Source organism: Amphiura filiformis, chromosome 9 (assembly GCF_039555335.1).
Source record: "Amphiura filiformis chromosome 9, Afil_fr2py, whole genome shotgun sequence".
Taxonomy (NCBI): domain Eukaryota; kingdom Metazoa; phylum Echinodermata; class Ophiuroidea; order Amphilepidida; family Amphiuridae; genus Amphiura; species Amphiura filiformis.
This window is the reverse complement of record NC_092636.1, coordinates 33,653,985-33,670,510: the sequence shown is the minus strand read 5'-3', so window position 1 is coordinate 33,670,510 and position 16,526 is coordinate 33,653,985. Positions and strand designations below refer to the sequence as shown.

Below are 16,526 nucleotides of genomic sequence, written 5' to 3'. Positions count from 1 at the left end.
ACAAATGTATGCAAGGAGGCTTCCCCTCATCATAAAAATGCCCAAAACCCATGAGCTTCCGGGGCTCCGCCCCCTGAACCCCCACCAGGGGCCCTAGAGCGGGCCCCTGGACCCCCACTGCCAGTGGTCGCTCCGCTCGATATGCTCGCTTCGCACTATTTTTAATTATATATTAACTTGGGGGAATTTTTGGAGCCTTGCCCACCCTGGCAAAGAGGGCTGGCTACGCCCCTGGTGCCAAACAGTAAAGCCGTTTCATATATTTCATGATTATAACCTAGTGTCTTATCTAGCTTGTGACAAAGTAAAAATGAAAAAAAAAATGCGATTGTAATCATGATTCGGTGCCACGGAAATGGAAAAAATCTGTACATATATCTAGCACAAGGAATACATTTATGTTATGTCTGCTTATAAGCAGACCAATTTGAAGCGACCATAAAATACCATTTGGTGGGTTTTTAGTGGGTTCGCCGCCGGACAAGTTTAGAACTGTCAAGCTTTCGTCAGGAGTAGCTCTGACTTCTTCAGGACAAAGTACCTAAGAATGAGACATGTAGGTCGCCCTTTGCCTACTGATGGCTCAGAAAAGAACCGCTCACTGAAGACTGCCCCTTGTCAACAGAGAACAAGCAGATCTCGCCTATCTGCTAAATTTAAAGGTTTGGTGGCTCTGAAAAGAGCCGTTCACTGAAGACTGTCCCTTGTCTACAGAAAACAAGCAGACCTCGCCTATCTGCTAAAGATTTGGTGGCTCTGAAAAGAGCCGTTCACTGAAGACTGCCCATTGTCTACAGAAAACAAGCAGACCTCGCCTATCTGCTAAAGGTTTGGTGGCTCTGAAAAGAGCCGTTCATTGAAGACTGCCCCTTGTCAACAGAAAACAAGCAGACTTCGCCTATCTGCTGATGCAACTGCGGAGAGTTAGCAACAAAGTAGGTTGCCCAGTACCTCTTTGTGTGATTATTAACTATAGTGTTCAATATAATCTTAACAAAAATTATGTTGATTTCAAGTTGTCATAATAATTAATTTCTCTCACATTGATCAGGGAGAATAATGGTCTGAAAAATTCCACTTTCCAATATCTTGAATGAAAAGGTTCAATGACATTCGATTACCATTATAAATAATACAAATGAATGTTATTTTAGCAGTCTGAGCAGCGAGCAAATAAAATGCAAACTATGAAAAGCACAGTTATAGGTTTTATTACAAATCCATGAATATTTTACGGGAAAACAAGTTACCTATAATATTACGAGTCTTCATGAAAATGAAGGCATCACAATTATTATTATGGTCTTGCCAAAAAGGTTTAAATACCCTATTTAACTTTGCTCTATTATAATTTTACACATGTTGTATATGCATACAAAGAAAGTATAAAAGTTTGTGACGACGCGACGCGCATGCGTAAGAAGGGATAATCTCAAACCGGAAAAGGGACGTAATTCGATACCGCGGTGATTCCTTTCAGCCATTCAAACTTATAAAAGATAATAAAGTTTCCGCTCTGATAACTGAAGAGTTACGATAAAAGCAAAAAAGAAAAGTATTAAAAAATATTTTCTATAATATTTGTAAACATCGGAAGGCTTGAAAACCGGCAAACCGCTAAAAATCTAAATGACGATAGAAAGAATCTCGCGAGATTTGGATTAATACCGATTGTTGAATGTTTACTTTATACGATCTGCCCGGTAGGACTTGAATGTATAAACGCTGATTGAATTCAAACAATTAAAATAATATGAAGTAAATAATAATAGTTTCTTCTTTTAAAAGCCCACGGCTTGGGATAAAGTGTAATCCAAACTTTGGTTCCTTTGTCATGTTTGTTGGGTGTTATTTTGATTATTACGATTTAAGCTCCCGGTGTGGAGCTCATTGGAAACTTTTCTTTTCGGCCAGGCCCGGGATAAAATGGAGTTTCAACGTCGTTGCCTGGTATGAAATGAATTAGTATTATTAGTCATGTAGGACTAGTGTATAACAAATTATTTGACGTAAATTGTGCAATCATTACAAGACTGTCCTGCCCCAACCATAAACCCTAACTATGCTAACCCTAAACGAAAACTGAACTCAAGTCTAGCAAGTTGTACCCAGTTTGGTTACTGTAGGCCCCTACTAGTTTTCTTATGAATTTACAAAGGTGTTAAAATATACGCTTATCTTTTTATTTAATTGATGTAGCAACGTAAAGTTTATAACATGGTTAGGGACCGTTCACAAACACTTGTTGGGGGGCTGATGAAAAAACCCGCCTCCCCCAGAGTGTCATCGCCCGATATCTTCGTGGCAGAAATCGCCATGGTAGGTTGAATCCACAGCCACGCATGGCCATTTTGTTCCGACCTTTGAGACGCATAATGAGCCGAGGGACATCCGACTAAGGCTACTGACAATAGCCTGGTAATTGACCTCTCTGTGTGTGAGTGAGCATGTATACGCCATGACGAGGTCAATGGTCATACACTGCATCCACGAGTGAGTGGAGCTAGCCTACGCTGCGCTATAGTTCGGCACATATATATAAAATCAGAAGTTTTTGAGTTCAAGACGCAAGCTTCTTTCTCAAGACTCAAGCTAACGACTATCATATCCGTTAAACACATATATTCAAGTGCAAGGAACAAAATCTGGCTTCTTTAGACTAATAAATTACGGGAGATATTCATCATTTTCTACCCCGGTATCCAAAGATTTATCGTCTGAATATCAAATCGTGCATAGCACATTCACGTGTATCGATCCCGGGTATTTATTTCAGTGTCTCTGCTGTATAATGTAATTATTAAACGGGCGATGTCGGTGTGCCCCCTTTACAGATTTCAGGGCCCCCCCTTTTTGACATGAAAATTATGGGTCACAACCCCATAGAAAAGCATATAAACTCAATTTCCCAGGAAAATTTGTGGTCATTTTTTCAGGGCCCCCTTAGGAGGGTCAAACATTTTCAGCCCACCCTTTTTGCATCAGGCCCCCTAACAAGTGTTTGTGAACGGTCCCTTAGTGTGCCACGCGAGGAAATGATCATGGTGATGCACTATTTGGTTTCTACAATCATGATAATAATGTCCTATCCTTAGTGATTAGTGCTTTCAATCATGATAAAATTGTAATGTTACGCAACATATACAGTCCATCATGTCCATGGGCAGGAAAACCCTCCTGTCTTTGGCCCCTGAACATGTTTTAAGCCAAACTTTTTATGTATTTCCTATTCACAGTTTTGTTTTAAACATGTTCAATGGCATCCTGTACACGACATGTTACGATAGTGCGGATGTTAGCGTGTTACCATGGTTACTGTACAAAATGTTCTACATGTTCTAGATGGATACCCATGCATAAAAAACGAATCTGATTATGATGAAAATAAGACCCGATATAAATCATATAAGGTAAATTCAATTACCGAATCCTTATCGATACTACCTGGGTAATGATTTCAAATTTGATGATGTATTTTTATAGTTTGACGGAAGAACGTCTACCTGTGGGTGTGAGTTGTGGGGTGTGTTTATTGTCGATTCGTCGATATCGGTAACGGTCGAATAGTAGTATCCGATATATTGATAAACTTCAGCACGCGCAATACACACTGAGATTTTGCAAAATGCTACCATGTATCAACAAACCATATAGATCGAGTTTTTTAAAACTTCTATTATACTATTATACTATTATAGATACTATTATACTCCCGATCAAAAAAACTTCCCCCGCCTGTGAGAAAATAAGTGTAATTTTCGTAACGTAACCGTGGTTATCTTCTGTTTGCAGTGACGCATTTTCTGGAAATGGAACTTACATTAAAGAAAACCTATAGCTTTGAGTAAACACTAAATTCCATAAACACCGCGGTAGTCATATAGAATTGCAGATTCTATTGCAGATGACCGGTAGTCATCTTTTGAAAAAGTAAAATTACCACATGCCCAATTTTTCATAAAAATGGAAATTCAGTGGTGTAAATGTATAATCATGCCATGGTAATCATTATTACTATATTAGGATGTACAGGTCATTGCCTGTGCATGCAATGACCTATGGTTATAATGCAGAAGTATTGTGATATTGTTATTTTCTAATAGATTTCTATTTACACCAATTGTTGATCACTGAGTGTGAAATTGAAGTGATCAGATTTGTAACGATTGAAGCAATAATTCAAAGTAATTCCATTTGGTTTTCTGTTAGGAATGCACAATTTGATTGGGGGGGGGGAGTTTGAGTCAGGCGGAATTGTTGTTTTCCAATTTTTTATATATACCTTTTTACAGAGTGTGGGTGAATTTGTTTTTACTCATCAGTGAGGCTTTTTTTCGTATGGGCGATTTTAATTCTTCAAACAAATCCCCGAAAATCAAATGGTGCGCCCCTTAACTTGTTATAGTGTTAAATTAGATACTTGTGTATGTATTGAGGCATGTATCCCATCTCTGTCCGGTCATTTCCCTTTAATATTTCAGGAACAAATCAAAATGTACAAAAAAGTACACTGCTGAGCAGTGGTGCGCCTGAAAATAGGCGGGAATTCCCAAAATCCAAATCCAATAGCAGGAAACCTCACTTTTTGTTTTCATTTTGTAACGACATATGTATCAATTTATTTACTTTCAACTTACTTATCTCTTGTCTAGAAGTTTCTGAACACAGAATCCCTTGCCTAAAATCTTGATACATGTATATCAACTAATTAATTACAAATTGTGGAGACTATTTGCTAATTATAAATTTCAGGTCATTAGTCGATGAAGGCACTGATAAAATGCATACATCAAAGTTTGTGGTTCAACAATACCGCTATGTGAATGTTCTATATGCGGTTGCATGATGGAGTCCAAGAACATGAAGGGCGTTTTAGTTATCTTCAAGTTATTCCACTTCATGAGACATGAGTGTAACAATAAAATAATAAAGTTAAATCTGTATTGAATTCTATATTTATACTTCAGAATGTGATTCATATTGTCCAATCCGAAGTCAAGAAGAAAACCTAAAGCGTGTACTGGTACTTCATGATCACATCTTGATTAAATTCATATTGTAGAACAGTGGATGTTATGCACAGAATTTCCAACAGACTGGACGAAATCATGAAACTGGTTTCTTAGCTGCTACCTTATAGGGAGCAACTTAAGAATAGTGGTCGTCACCCTACCACAATCCTAACCCTAACCATAACCTCTACATTCTAACTTCAACCGTGAATAACCCACATCATAATTATAAACCAAACACAAACCTTATGATCCCCAACCTATGACCAAACATCATTGTATATTCTTCTTTCAAGCTGATGCACAGTCCTAAAATGATGTTTTTATTATTTTTTGTCATTTTTCTTACAGAAAAGAGTGTTCCGAAGATCCAGACCTTGTAGTCCAGCTTGACGTCTTCGATGACAACAAAATCGCAGACGAAGAACAGTTTTCTGGTCCTGAAGGTGTTGACCTCAACAATGCCATTGACGTATTCCATGCAATCTTCAAACAGGTATTTATATTATACTATTAATAAATAATTTGATATGTATACAAATAACAAATGTTTTGTTCATTTGTATTCATTAATTCAATTAACACTTTCGGGTTATAACGTTGCATTTACTTTTCCATTGACAAAATTGAAAAGAATTAGTGATTAGCATTTGTGATAAACAGCGAACAAAATCTTTGAAAAGTGTAAATTCTTGTGTGCACATTAAATGAATTGCAAAAGAAATATCGGTATTCAATAACTCTGTAGCTTGTTGATATCGAATGAAAGGTAAATTTCTTCAGAATTCCGAATTGTATGCCATGTACTGTGGGCTATATTGCACATTTAAATTGACAGCAGAATTATGTTGAATGCTTTTAAATGTTCTTAGGCCATTTCACCTGTGTCAAACATGTGAGATTCAACATAAATTGGATTTGATACCTTTGTGTACAAATGTTCATTTTGCACATTGAAAGGATTTAAAAGTGGGTCAAAAGTTTCAGTACTTTCTGTAACAAAGTATTTAGAATAATAATACTGCTGTTATTACAACCATTGACAACGAAAATGAGCCAAAACTTTTAACTCAAAAAGTCAACAAATATAAAAGTTAATAACCTCTCGGACTCAAAACATTGATTGACCTCTTTGAATACAATTATATAGTAAGGAATGAATTAGTTATTATTCTTTAACAAATTTGAGGCGTTATATTTATTACAAATACTTGATCCTCTTTAGTTTAGTTACCATGATAGCCCTCAACATTGTATTGAGGAAAATCTCTGCACAAAAGTCTGCCGAGGTCTGTGACACTTTTGAACCTTGAAAGGCACATAATGTATAGGGAGTGAGTGGGAAAGGTGTGTGAATCAGAACAGAAAACCTTTGTACTTCTTGGTGTCGATGTCCTGAAAAAAGCTAGAAAGTAGGGGGTCTAAGCCCTTAACAATCTGAGTGTCACTCGTTTTGGAGACATCCAAATGAATCATATAATTAATGTATCTTTTTTGAAGCATAACTTTAGAATAAGCTTATAAGCGCCCTTTCAACATGTTCAGAGATGCTCAGTGGCAGTCATTAAGATCAGAATTATACTTAACTTTACCATTACCAATTCTTTCAAAAAAATAAAATATTACAATTTGTATAACGGAGATGGGTTAAAATTAAATTTTACCAAATCTATATAATTTCGTAATATAGTTACAATTACAAAGTTCTATTATGTTGTGCAACAAACAAATCAAGAAATTGCATTTCTAAGGATGTTTAGATATGTTTTGTGTTTCCTTTGTGAACATGGTGAATGACGTGCCAGTGAAATTTACGCGTGGGTACCTAGCCACAAAAACCATGATCAGAACACTACTTTGATTGACTTGCATCAAAGAAAACATAACAGTGGTTATGTCTGTCAATCACATTGCCAATGGCAGCACATTTTTGATATATAATATAAATGACCATAATTATTTTGTTTGTAATAAATGTGAATGCATTTGCTCTATTTCTTATTTTTGCATCCTATCGGTGCAAGTATGATTATGCTGTATCATAAATGAATGCGTTTTATTGTTATTTTGCAAGCAATAACTTTGGGTCACTATTTGAAATTGAATCTGAATCACATTAATTTAAAATAATCATATTCATGGTTGCTCATAAGGTGTTTGATTGAATGGATCGTAATTTTGTTTTTCAAAAAGAAAAAAAAGAAAGGCGAAAGAGAAGTTGCGTGTCTTCAAATCCGATTGCAAGTACATGCAAGCAGAAGGCATATGACCGCGTCAAATTGTCGTCTAAAGTTGAATAGAGACTCGTATGAATTTTGTTTTTCAAGCGACTGATGATGTTTGCCAACAACAGTTGCTCATTATCTTTATCATATTCTGCATGATTGAAGAATTTACATTTGGGTGTTTTGTAAAGACAACATACTTTGCACAGATCATTTATTTTATTGCTGAGTCAATCATAATAATAAATAGTTGAACCTTCTTCAACTGATTTCACACTTTGGTTTGATTCACTCTGTGGTCAAGCTTTTATCATGTAAAACCATAAATACCGTTAGCTTCCGGGAAGTTGCTGCTCTTGTTTACGTTATTTATCTTAGAAAATTCAAAGATGCAAACCAAATGTTTTATTGGTTTGTTATTGGTCATGTTGGTTTGCATTTTTAAAATAAAATGTGTACATTGATTTAGGCTTTTTGTGCATTTCTTTGGTTAAAATAGTCGCGAAAATGAGGTTTGATATAGGGCCTAATCTTGAAATCTATTATTTGGGATTATTTTAGCAGGTCTGCTTGGTCAATATTTGACAAAAAATGCTTTGGTATATTCTTCATAATATTCTTTATAATAATATGCACTGGAAATCTATAGATAACAAAGCTGTACCGTCAATTTCCTTATTTTCCTCTTGCTGTAGATATCTTTTCAAATGACCTGTTCGACATCGGCTAACATAGAAAAACATTAACCCGATGAATGGTTATCCCCTGGAATGTAGATACCATAGAGGGCCCATATATTTGTTTACTAAGGTAGAACTAGTCATATAAGCTTCAAAACAAAACACTAATCCCTTTAATTATCCAAACTTTGTCCATGTCCTTAGTTCCTTTACAATAATCATGATATTGATAAATCTAAATGTCATCAACCCGTTACCGATGCAATGACTATTTATTATTTCTACACGAAAGCCTCTTTGTATCTTTACAAAATAACTTCTTTTTACCCCAATTTTTGTTACAACAGTCAACCCTGACTAACAAAATGGTCAGCAGATTATTTTTCAGTCGGCAGGGATTACCCTTTAAATGAATAATTATGACGACTTCAAAAGCTATGCATGCGAATCTAAAAACTCAGTAGAAATGTAAACATAAACGTAGCAGTAGTCATTCAGAGGTTGGTGACATCATCGCAAATAGTGGGGGCGGAGTTCACCCATAAACTGATCATGTGTGCAGTTATTTAGTTCAGCACTGCTCATTGACGGGATTGGTTGTCAAAACAGAGTTTCACGACAAAAATGCAATAAAAGTGAATTTTGACCGGGATTTTGACGCCAAATTGGAACTTATAAAAGGTATATCTAGCAGTCTTGGCCATGTTTTTCATACATGATTTGGATTGGATGTTGTTTCGGTATTATGAATACGGAAATTGTTAAGGACTTTACTAAAACTGTACAACTTTCAATGTCGGAAATATTACCTTTCTTTGCAGCAGCTTTCATGCGATAACAATAAGTTATTGTAGGCCTACCTTTCGGCAATTCTTCTGCATTCAGTAAGCCTATGTGAGCGTTTAGAATAGTCGGACAGCGCACATTTTCTCATAACTACGGTAATTTATTTAGAACATAACCACTTGTTGATTTATATGTACTCTAAGCGATAACAGTGTATTTGCCATTCTTGACCAATACTAATTGTTTATACACCAACTTATAACAACTTTTCTGTTAAATGTTTCCGTTGTGCAGGTGTGCGACACTCCTCAGATAACGCCTTTTCTCACCATACTGCAACATTTACTACGGATTGATACACGGGAACCTATCAGTGACGCAGTATGGGAGGTAGCAGAAAAATTGGTTCATAAATCGATCTTATTGGAAAAGAAAGAGCACAGAGAACGTCTTCTGAAACTCGGAGAACGTGAACTGATTAAAGCTGTGACCACTTTTCAATCGCCATCTGGAGGTGACGAAGATGGAACCAGGGGACGGTCATCATCAACATCTTATGCAAGGGAAAGAAAGAGGAGTATATTTACAACTGAAGATATTCCAGGAAAGGCATTAATTAAACCCGAGACAGAGATGGGAATTGCCGACGCTTTAGTATCCCCTCATACTACCTCCAATGAAGCTTTAGCCAGAGACACAAGTGACAAATCTTATGACAGAAGTCCTGTTAATATTTCTTCCCCTCCTCCACCGCCACCACCACCTGCACCGCCAAGTATGAGAACGGCTCCTCCACCTCCTCCACTCCCAGGATGTGGACCCCCTATTCCACCACCACCTCCAGGAATGGGATCAACACCACCACCTCCTCCACCACCAGGAATGGGCGGGCCACCCCCTCCACCTGGTGCACCGTCAGTAAGGAGTGTTCCCAAACCAACTGTTGTTCCAAGTGTGAAACCGAAGGCTCGAATGAGAACTTTAAATTGGAGTAAACTACCACCACATAAAGTGATGAATGAGAAGAGTATATGGAGCAAAGTAAACCAGGTAAGTGCTATTTAAATAGTATTTAAACTAGGGTTAAGTTCATAGGTCAGATCATCTAGCGTTATTATTGTTCGATTGTTAGCAGTAAATAACTCGGTGAACATATTGCTTCATAAGGTGATTTTAATCATATTGAGCTAATGTGACCTTAATTGACCCTTCTGCATATCCCTATAATATCACTAGTATTTGTACTAATCCCAATCATAATCCTAACCCTATGACCTTAAACTTATTTTACGCACTTGGTGTAGCGACGTTTATACTCAAATACATAACAAAAATTCGCCCGTTGCAACATACACCAGTATGACGAAATTTATATCCCGGAGAGAAAACGTCCAATGTCTAAATAACATGTTGTGATCGTCATTATCCAGTACCATCACGATTCACGAGCATTACCTTTACCATGTTTACTTGCTATCTTCAATGACATGACAATCAGACAAACATAGGCATAATAGTTTCAAAAGGAAATTGAGGTTTTTATGACTGAAACAGTCACATGATATTATGACACAATTACCATTTTGAAATGCTGCAATGCTGCTAACATTTATTCATATAAATCTGAAGAAACAAACTGAAGATCTGTGGATATTATAGATATTCCTGGCGAAAATATATACAAAAACACATTACATATGTACGTTTCACGATACGGCATGAACATGGTGATTGGTGATGAAGGCTGTCAATGAACTGTGACTTACATCTGCCATAAATCCGGTAATATTATAGACCATGACATGAACATCTAAAATATGATTCCTTATAATCCAAATGATTATATATATTCTTAAACATAAGAAAACTTTTCAAAGTAAAGTGTACTTGAAGTGACTTAAGCCGGAACAAACTAATTGCTTTTTTTTTTTAATATTAAATTACAACATTTATTTATGGCAATTGGCTCGGCAATTACTGGCAATTGGCAAATTGTTCTGATATGTTTAGCAATGACGATAATGATCATCGTGGTCTGATGATGAAAGAGTGAAGTTTTATTAATATGTTTTGCGGGTAAAATGCCTCATTTTGGAGTTCATAGGTACTAATAGTACAATGATGAATGTCTTCAGACATTTGATTTGTGTTATTCATTTAACTCATTTATACTTTTGCAATCGCATAATTGCATGCCCTCGAATGGAAAAAATAACAAACATATTCTATATTAATCGAGTTAGTGGGTGTAACCATTGTCAAAGTCACGGTGCACTGAAAAACAAAGTTAAAGCCGAATTGAAGTTGTCATGGTTGTGGTTTACTAAGGTGTTTTTGTACGTATTGTGTGCAAATCATGTACGATTTGCACGTCGAAATAAGAAATATATAAAGCAAAGTAGCGTTAAATCAAGAAAAAAAGTAAAATAAAATAAAAAATGCGTTAATAATTTCATCTTGTATAATACAGGTTTACTAGAATTGTTCAGAATTGTCATGCATTATGAAATATAATAACGACTATTTTTGCAACAGACCACAGACTTATTACTTTATTATTTACTCAGTGAGTCACTTATTATCAGGGCCGGGATATTCCAGATATTATTATTTACTGGCTTCCACCAGCTCCATTGTATTTTGGAAGCATGATATTTTTATCAAATCCAAAAATCGGCCATATGTACTTTTCTGAACGGTCATGTTTACTTAAAAATGCTTGAATATTAGACATGAATATAATTTAAAGATAGTACAATATACCCTTTTTTTTCAATGTCACTACTCAATTGTTTTACTGTATATCTTTAAATCTGTAAGAGACGGGATACATGTAGTCGAATGTTCCTTCCTCTGTGATTTGGTAAGACATAAGAAGAGTAGACATGCACTGGAATTGTTTTTACGATTTACTGTAAAAAAATAATAATAACGCTTTTCATTTAAATGTATTGTGTGGGGGAGTATAACATTGATCAAATCCAAAAGTGTGTTATATGTACTTTCTGAACGGTCATATTTACTTAATGCTCGAAATTAAACATGAATATATATTAATTCAAAAATAGGACTCTTTTTGTCAATGACAACCATGATTACACAAAACAGAGAGATACCATAGCTGAATGTGTTCCTTCCTCAGATAGTATAGGGTAGACATTATAGATCGGAAGTGAAAAAGTTCATCAAATGTGGGCTACTTGTATACACAGCAATTGGGTTTCAGCCAAAATATATGGGCACTAATACTGTGCCAAAAGCAACATTTTTAAGGCGAGTCAGAGCGGTGTTTGTACTCAAATGTTCCCAAATATAAAGCCCATATACACAAGGATATATGGGTTCTATATGAGATCCTCTCATTGTAATGGGTTTGATCAAGTCCGCCCCTCCCCCATGTGCATGATTTTTTTTTTTTTTTTCTGGGAGGGGACAATAGCACAAAGTTTCGTTTTGCCCTTTATTATCACAACTGAATAACTGCAATTCATATGGAAATATAAATGTAACCAGTGGCTTCCTTGAATCCTTTCCTATAAGATCAATGTATGCAGAAATAAACTATGTTATTTAAGCAAAGGTACAAAAAAATATGGCCTGATGAAGGCTCCGACACGCCTTAAAGATAACCAAAAAGCCCAACCTCAAATGAACAAAGATATCAGAATATACAAATTTAGGCTATAAACTTTAGTTAATGTATCCGAACAAGGAAAAAACACCACGAAACAAAAACTAAACAAAATGGGACATAAACCGAAACATGCCATTAATATCAATTTTATATTGAATAGAAAGATCAATTAAATTGAATAGAAGGGATGCATGATGAACACAAAATTATGACATGTATAGAAGCGAATAATCTGGCCTATATCGTCTCATCGTTTATCTGTTAAATATGATAAATATGAAAAACCTTGCCATTTCGATGTTTTTGGGCAAAATATGAATATTGCCATGTATCGCATTTCCTGGTCAAGAAGTCATTGACCTGGTGGTGTAAAATGGCAACAATGTCCACTTTGTGGTCACTCAAAGTCCAAAAGATAAAGTTTCCTTGAGTTTATCATGTATTATAACCATCATTCATGAATGATGTCAAAAGAATAAATAATCTTATGATAATATTATAATTATCGTATTTGTTCGGATGGTGTTTCTATTTACTGTGTGATGCGGCCAAGTGTTTTTATTTACCGTGTGATGCAGCCATCACTTTATAGTCAAACTTTATGGTCTTGTTGTTGCAAAAACCATGTTTTCTGAATTCAGTAGCGTTAGTTTGTATTGTTGATTAAAGTTAATAAACCTAATTGTGTCGGTTTAATTGAATGGCAGTGATTTCAATGGGTATACTGACTAATCATCAAAACATGATTTTATTGGGAAAAGGGCGATGTCCTATTTACCAAGCAGCTGTATAGTTTGGAATGAAGACAAGAATGTGTTGTCCAGGTCGTGTATGTCTTCCAGGAAGTCATTGACAATGTCTTACGTATTTTATTCTAAGGATAATTAAAGACTAACAATTACTTTTTGTCAAAACGACCCAATTAAATTACAAATAACAACAACAACAACAAAAAAAAAAAAGCAAAGACGAATTTATTATTTAAAAAAAGAAGAAGAAAAACCCCAAGAAAAAACCCTTGCAGTGATATCAAGGTGTTCTAGGATCTGTGGCCTAGAGAGCTGCACACTTGGCCTACAGAACTAGCCGGTCAGCTGTCGTATTCAGGCCTGGTATTGCATAACAAACATTTCATTCACAAACGTGACTTCTCAGCACACTACATTCAGGCTATTCTAGAAAATAAGTGCACACACCTATAGAGAAGTAACCTTTTAATAAAAGAAATGTCTGGATTTCCAAGTTTGCTTTCTGAAAACAACTGGAATTCCAGTTGCCAATGTTACTGGAAAAAGCTGGGAAATGTCATTAAATGAATGAGCCTCTGATTTTGACCTATTATTGCTGGACTTTTTCGCCTTTGATCACAATAAAAGTCTTGGATTTCCAAAAATCACGACTTGACGAAAAGTCCAAAAATCCGAACTCCTCTACAGGGGGTGTGCATGCATCTATTTTCTGGAATAGCAGATTATTTCCCATAACTTTAGTAACCAAAAGTGTTGCCACCACAATTATCTCTATTTCAGATTAACAATGGCTTCAATGCTGACTGGGAAAACCTGGAAGAGTTGTTCTGCCAGCAAAATCTCATGAAACAGAAGAGGAAAGAAGGGAAAGAAGGAGAGGTCAAAAAGAAGCGAGAATCCACAGAGGTATAAACACTAATTTTCAACATGCTTATAAAAATTAAGTGATCATTTAGGGACCGTTCACAAACACTTGTAAGGGGGGGCCTGATGCAAAAAAATTTTATCGCAAAAAAATTTCGGGCCCCCCTTTACAGACCTCGAAAATTTCAGGGCCCCCCTTTTTGACATGAAAATTATGGGTCAACCCATTGAAAAGCATATAAACTCAATTTTTCCAGGAAAATGTGTGGTCATTTTTCAGGGCCCCCCCTTAGGAGGGTCAAAATGATCAGGCCCCCCCTTTTGCATCAGGCCCCCTTTTGCATCAGGCCCCCCTTACAAGTGTTTGTGAACGGTCCCTTATCATGTTTTGTAAGTGCATGCAACAAAATACCATAGGTAATGTTTGAACGTAGGTGACTAATGTCATTGCAATATTGAATTAAAGTAATTTAAAGTATATTTTTGTCTTGCTGTATACGAATAAACCTAATTGTACTTATTTACATATGTTTATACACGAATTTCTTCCACATTTTTCTACAGATTACAATGCTAGACGGAAAAAGAAGTTTGCACGTCAACATTTTCCTCAAACAATTCAGAAGGTATGCCAATTATACAGTAATTTATATTAAGGTACCCATAATCACCGGTCATATAAACCGTGATTAATTTAAGGTGGTAAAACTGCGCGACAGGTGAACTCTCGATTTCTTAACACCGTTCGTACTTAAGGCGACCCATTCTTTTCTACTCACGTTTCCCTTATCTATAAGAAAATCTAACTATATGAGCTTATATGACACTACAGTCATGTAGAATGGTGCGATCTTTTAACCTACAAAACGTGCGAAGTCAAGCAAATATTTGCTCAGTTAAACATGTAAACTGTTCTTAACTTTCAAACAAAACATGACTTTCAGGTATGTTCCGAATTGGTCATAGAGAATAGGACAATGAAACAAAAGGGTTTATGAAAACAATTGTGCTCCTTCTAAGGCTATATAAACAACGAAATGCTCGAAACAGACGAAAACTGGTCAGTTGAAACAAACTAGAAGTCATGAAAAGGGTGCAAATATTGTTACAATTAAATGGCTCACATCACATCATTCAACTCATTTGCGCGAAATGACCGCGTATTATGATCTCGTTCCAGTAGACAAAATCGGATTCAAATAAAGCAACAGGTTGCCGGATTGTTTCCTTATAATCACTGGGAAACCAACAGCTGAATAAAGCAGTGCTTATTTACCTCCAGGGGATTTTCGTGACTAACCAATAGGATCGAAGTGTTTAAAATGCCCCGGATTAAATAAACTTGTTTGACGCTTGACCAACATTGCCATGACAAAGATACTAAGCTTTTAGGTCAAGGTAACATAAATACTCAATATGAGGGATACAAAGACATACTTTCTCTTAAGCTACATGGACTCAAGGTATACTTCAAGTTCAATCCATTAAATCCATTGTTTGAGGTTCTTTAAGTGAATTATCCATTACTTGCCTTATACTTACAGGTACCTCCTCAACCATTTAATTTGTATTATTCCATTTCGAGTTTACATGAGAAAAAATTCCAACGTTCAAAGTTAATGTGGGAAATTGATGGGAATTCCTGTTTTTTCATTGTAGGCCTATTGTATTTTTCATAGAGTTCAATTTTATGATTTTGTTCTTATCGGTTTGAATTTATTTTCAGCACGAATGAAACCATTGTTAGCCTTATAGAAGGAGGAAAGAGCGGGGAGATCGGAGCAGAAAAATTGAAAAGTTTGCTGAAAATCATGCCGGAATCAGATGAGGTAAACACACAATTAATTGAGAGATATGAAAAAGTACAATCTGTAGTTACAGACCATGCAGATTGCAGACTGTAACATCACTAATCTTGCTAATGTAGACTTTCCTATCTCCGGTTACACTTTGTAAAATCAATTCGAGGCCTTTTAATAGACCTACTAACTCTCTCCATGCTAGGTGCTGACTGTAGTCGATAAATGTCAGAATTGTATACATTTTCATGACCGTATTTGTAATCAGCATGGATAATGCATTAAAATAAGAGCAAACAAGCCTGATATTGGTTCAGGCATTTTATGTTGAAGCCTATGTGGCTAGCATGCATTGCATTAATTTGCACTACGTATGTATATACTCTAAGTTTTGTCTCCGATTTTTCCGGACCAGGAACACATTATTTGTAGGTTTTTGTCAGCAGGAAATCCTCTTCAGCTTCCTCTATTAGTGATTATCTGGAAATGGGACCATGAACCCAAAAGTCCACGAATCACTGATTTACACACATTTAATGCATTTTGCTATTATTTTCACACAGGTGGATATGCTACGTTCATTTGATGGTGATTTCAACAAACTCGGACAGGCAGAAAAGTTCTACAAAATGCTCATTGAAATTCCTTTGTAAGTTTGTTATTATTGTGGTTCGTATACTGACCTGGCACGATAAAAAGGCATTACTAACATAAATAAAAATTCCTTTAAAAAAGGAATGGGGCGCCCAAAGTATGTGAGCTTGGACGTGATATGGT

The 16,526-nt window shown here is 35.9% G+C and overlaps 1 protein-coding gene across 1 annotated transcript in view; it reads left to right on the top strand.

The window, feature by feature from the left end:
- LOC140160901 (uncharacterized) overlaps nt 1–16,526 on the top strand; it is a 115,385-nt gene that overhangs the window by 87,652 nt on the left and 11,207 nt on the right. The window contains 6 exon segments of the mRNA XM_072184236.1: nt 5,364–5,508; nt 8,998–9,753; nt 13,867–13,992; nt 14,515–14,576; nt 15,677–15,779; nt 16,313–16,398. Coding sequence (XP_072040337.1) covers nt 5,364–5,508; nt 8,998–9,753; nt 13,867–13,992; nt 14,515–14,576; nt 15,677–15,779; nt 16,313–16,398 — 1,278 coding nt within the window.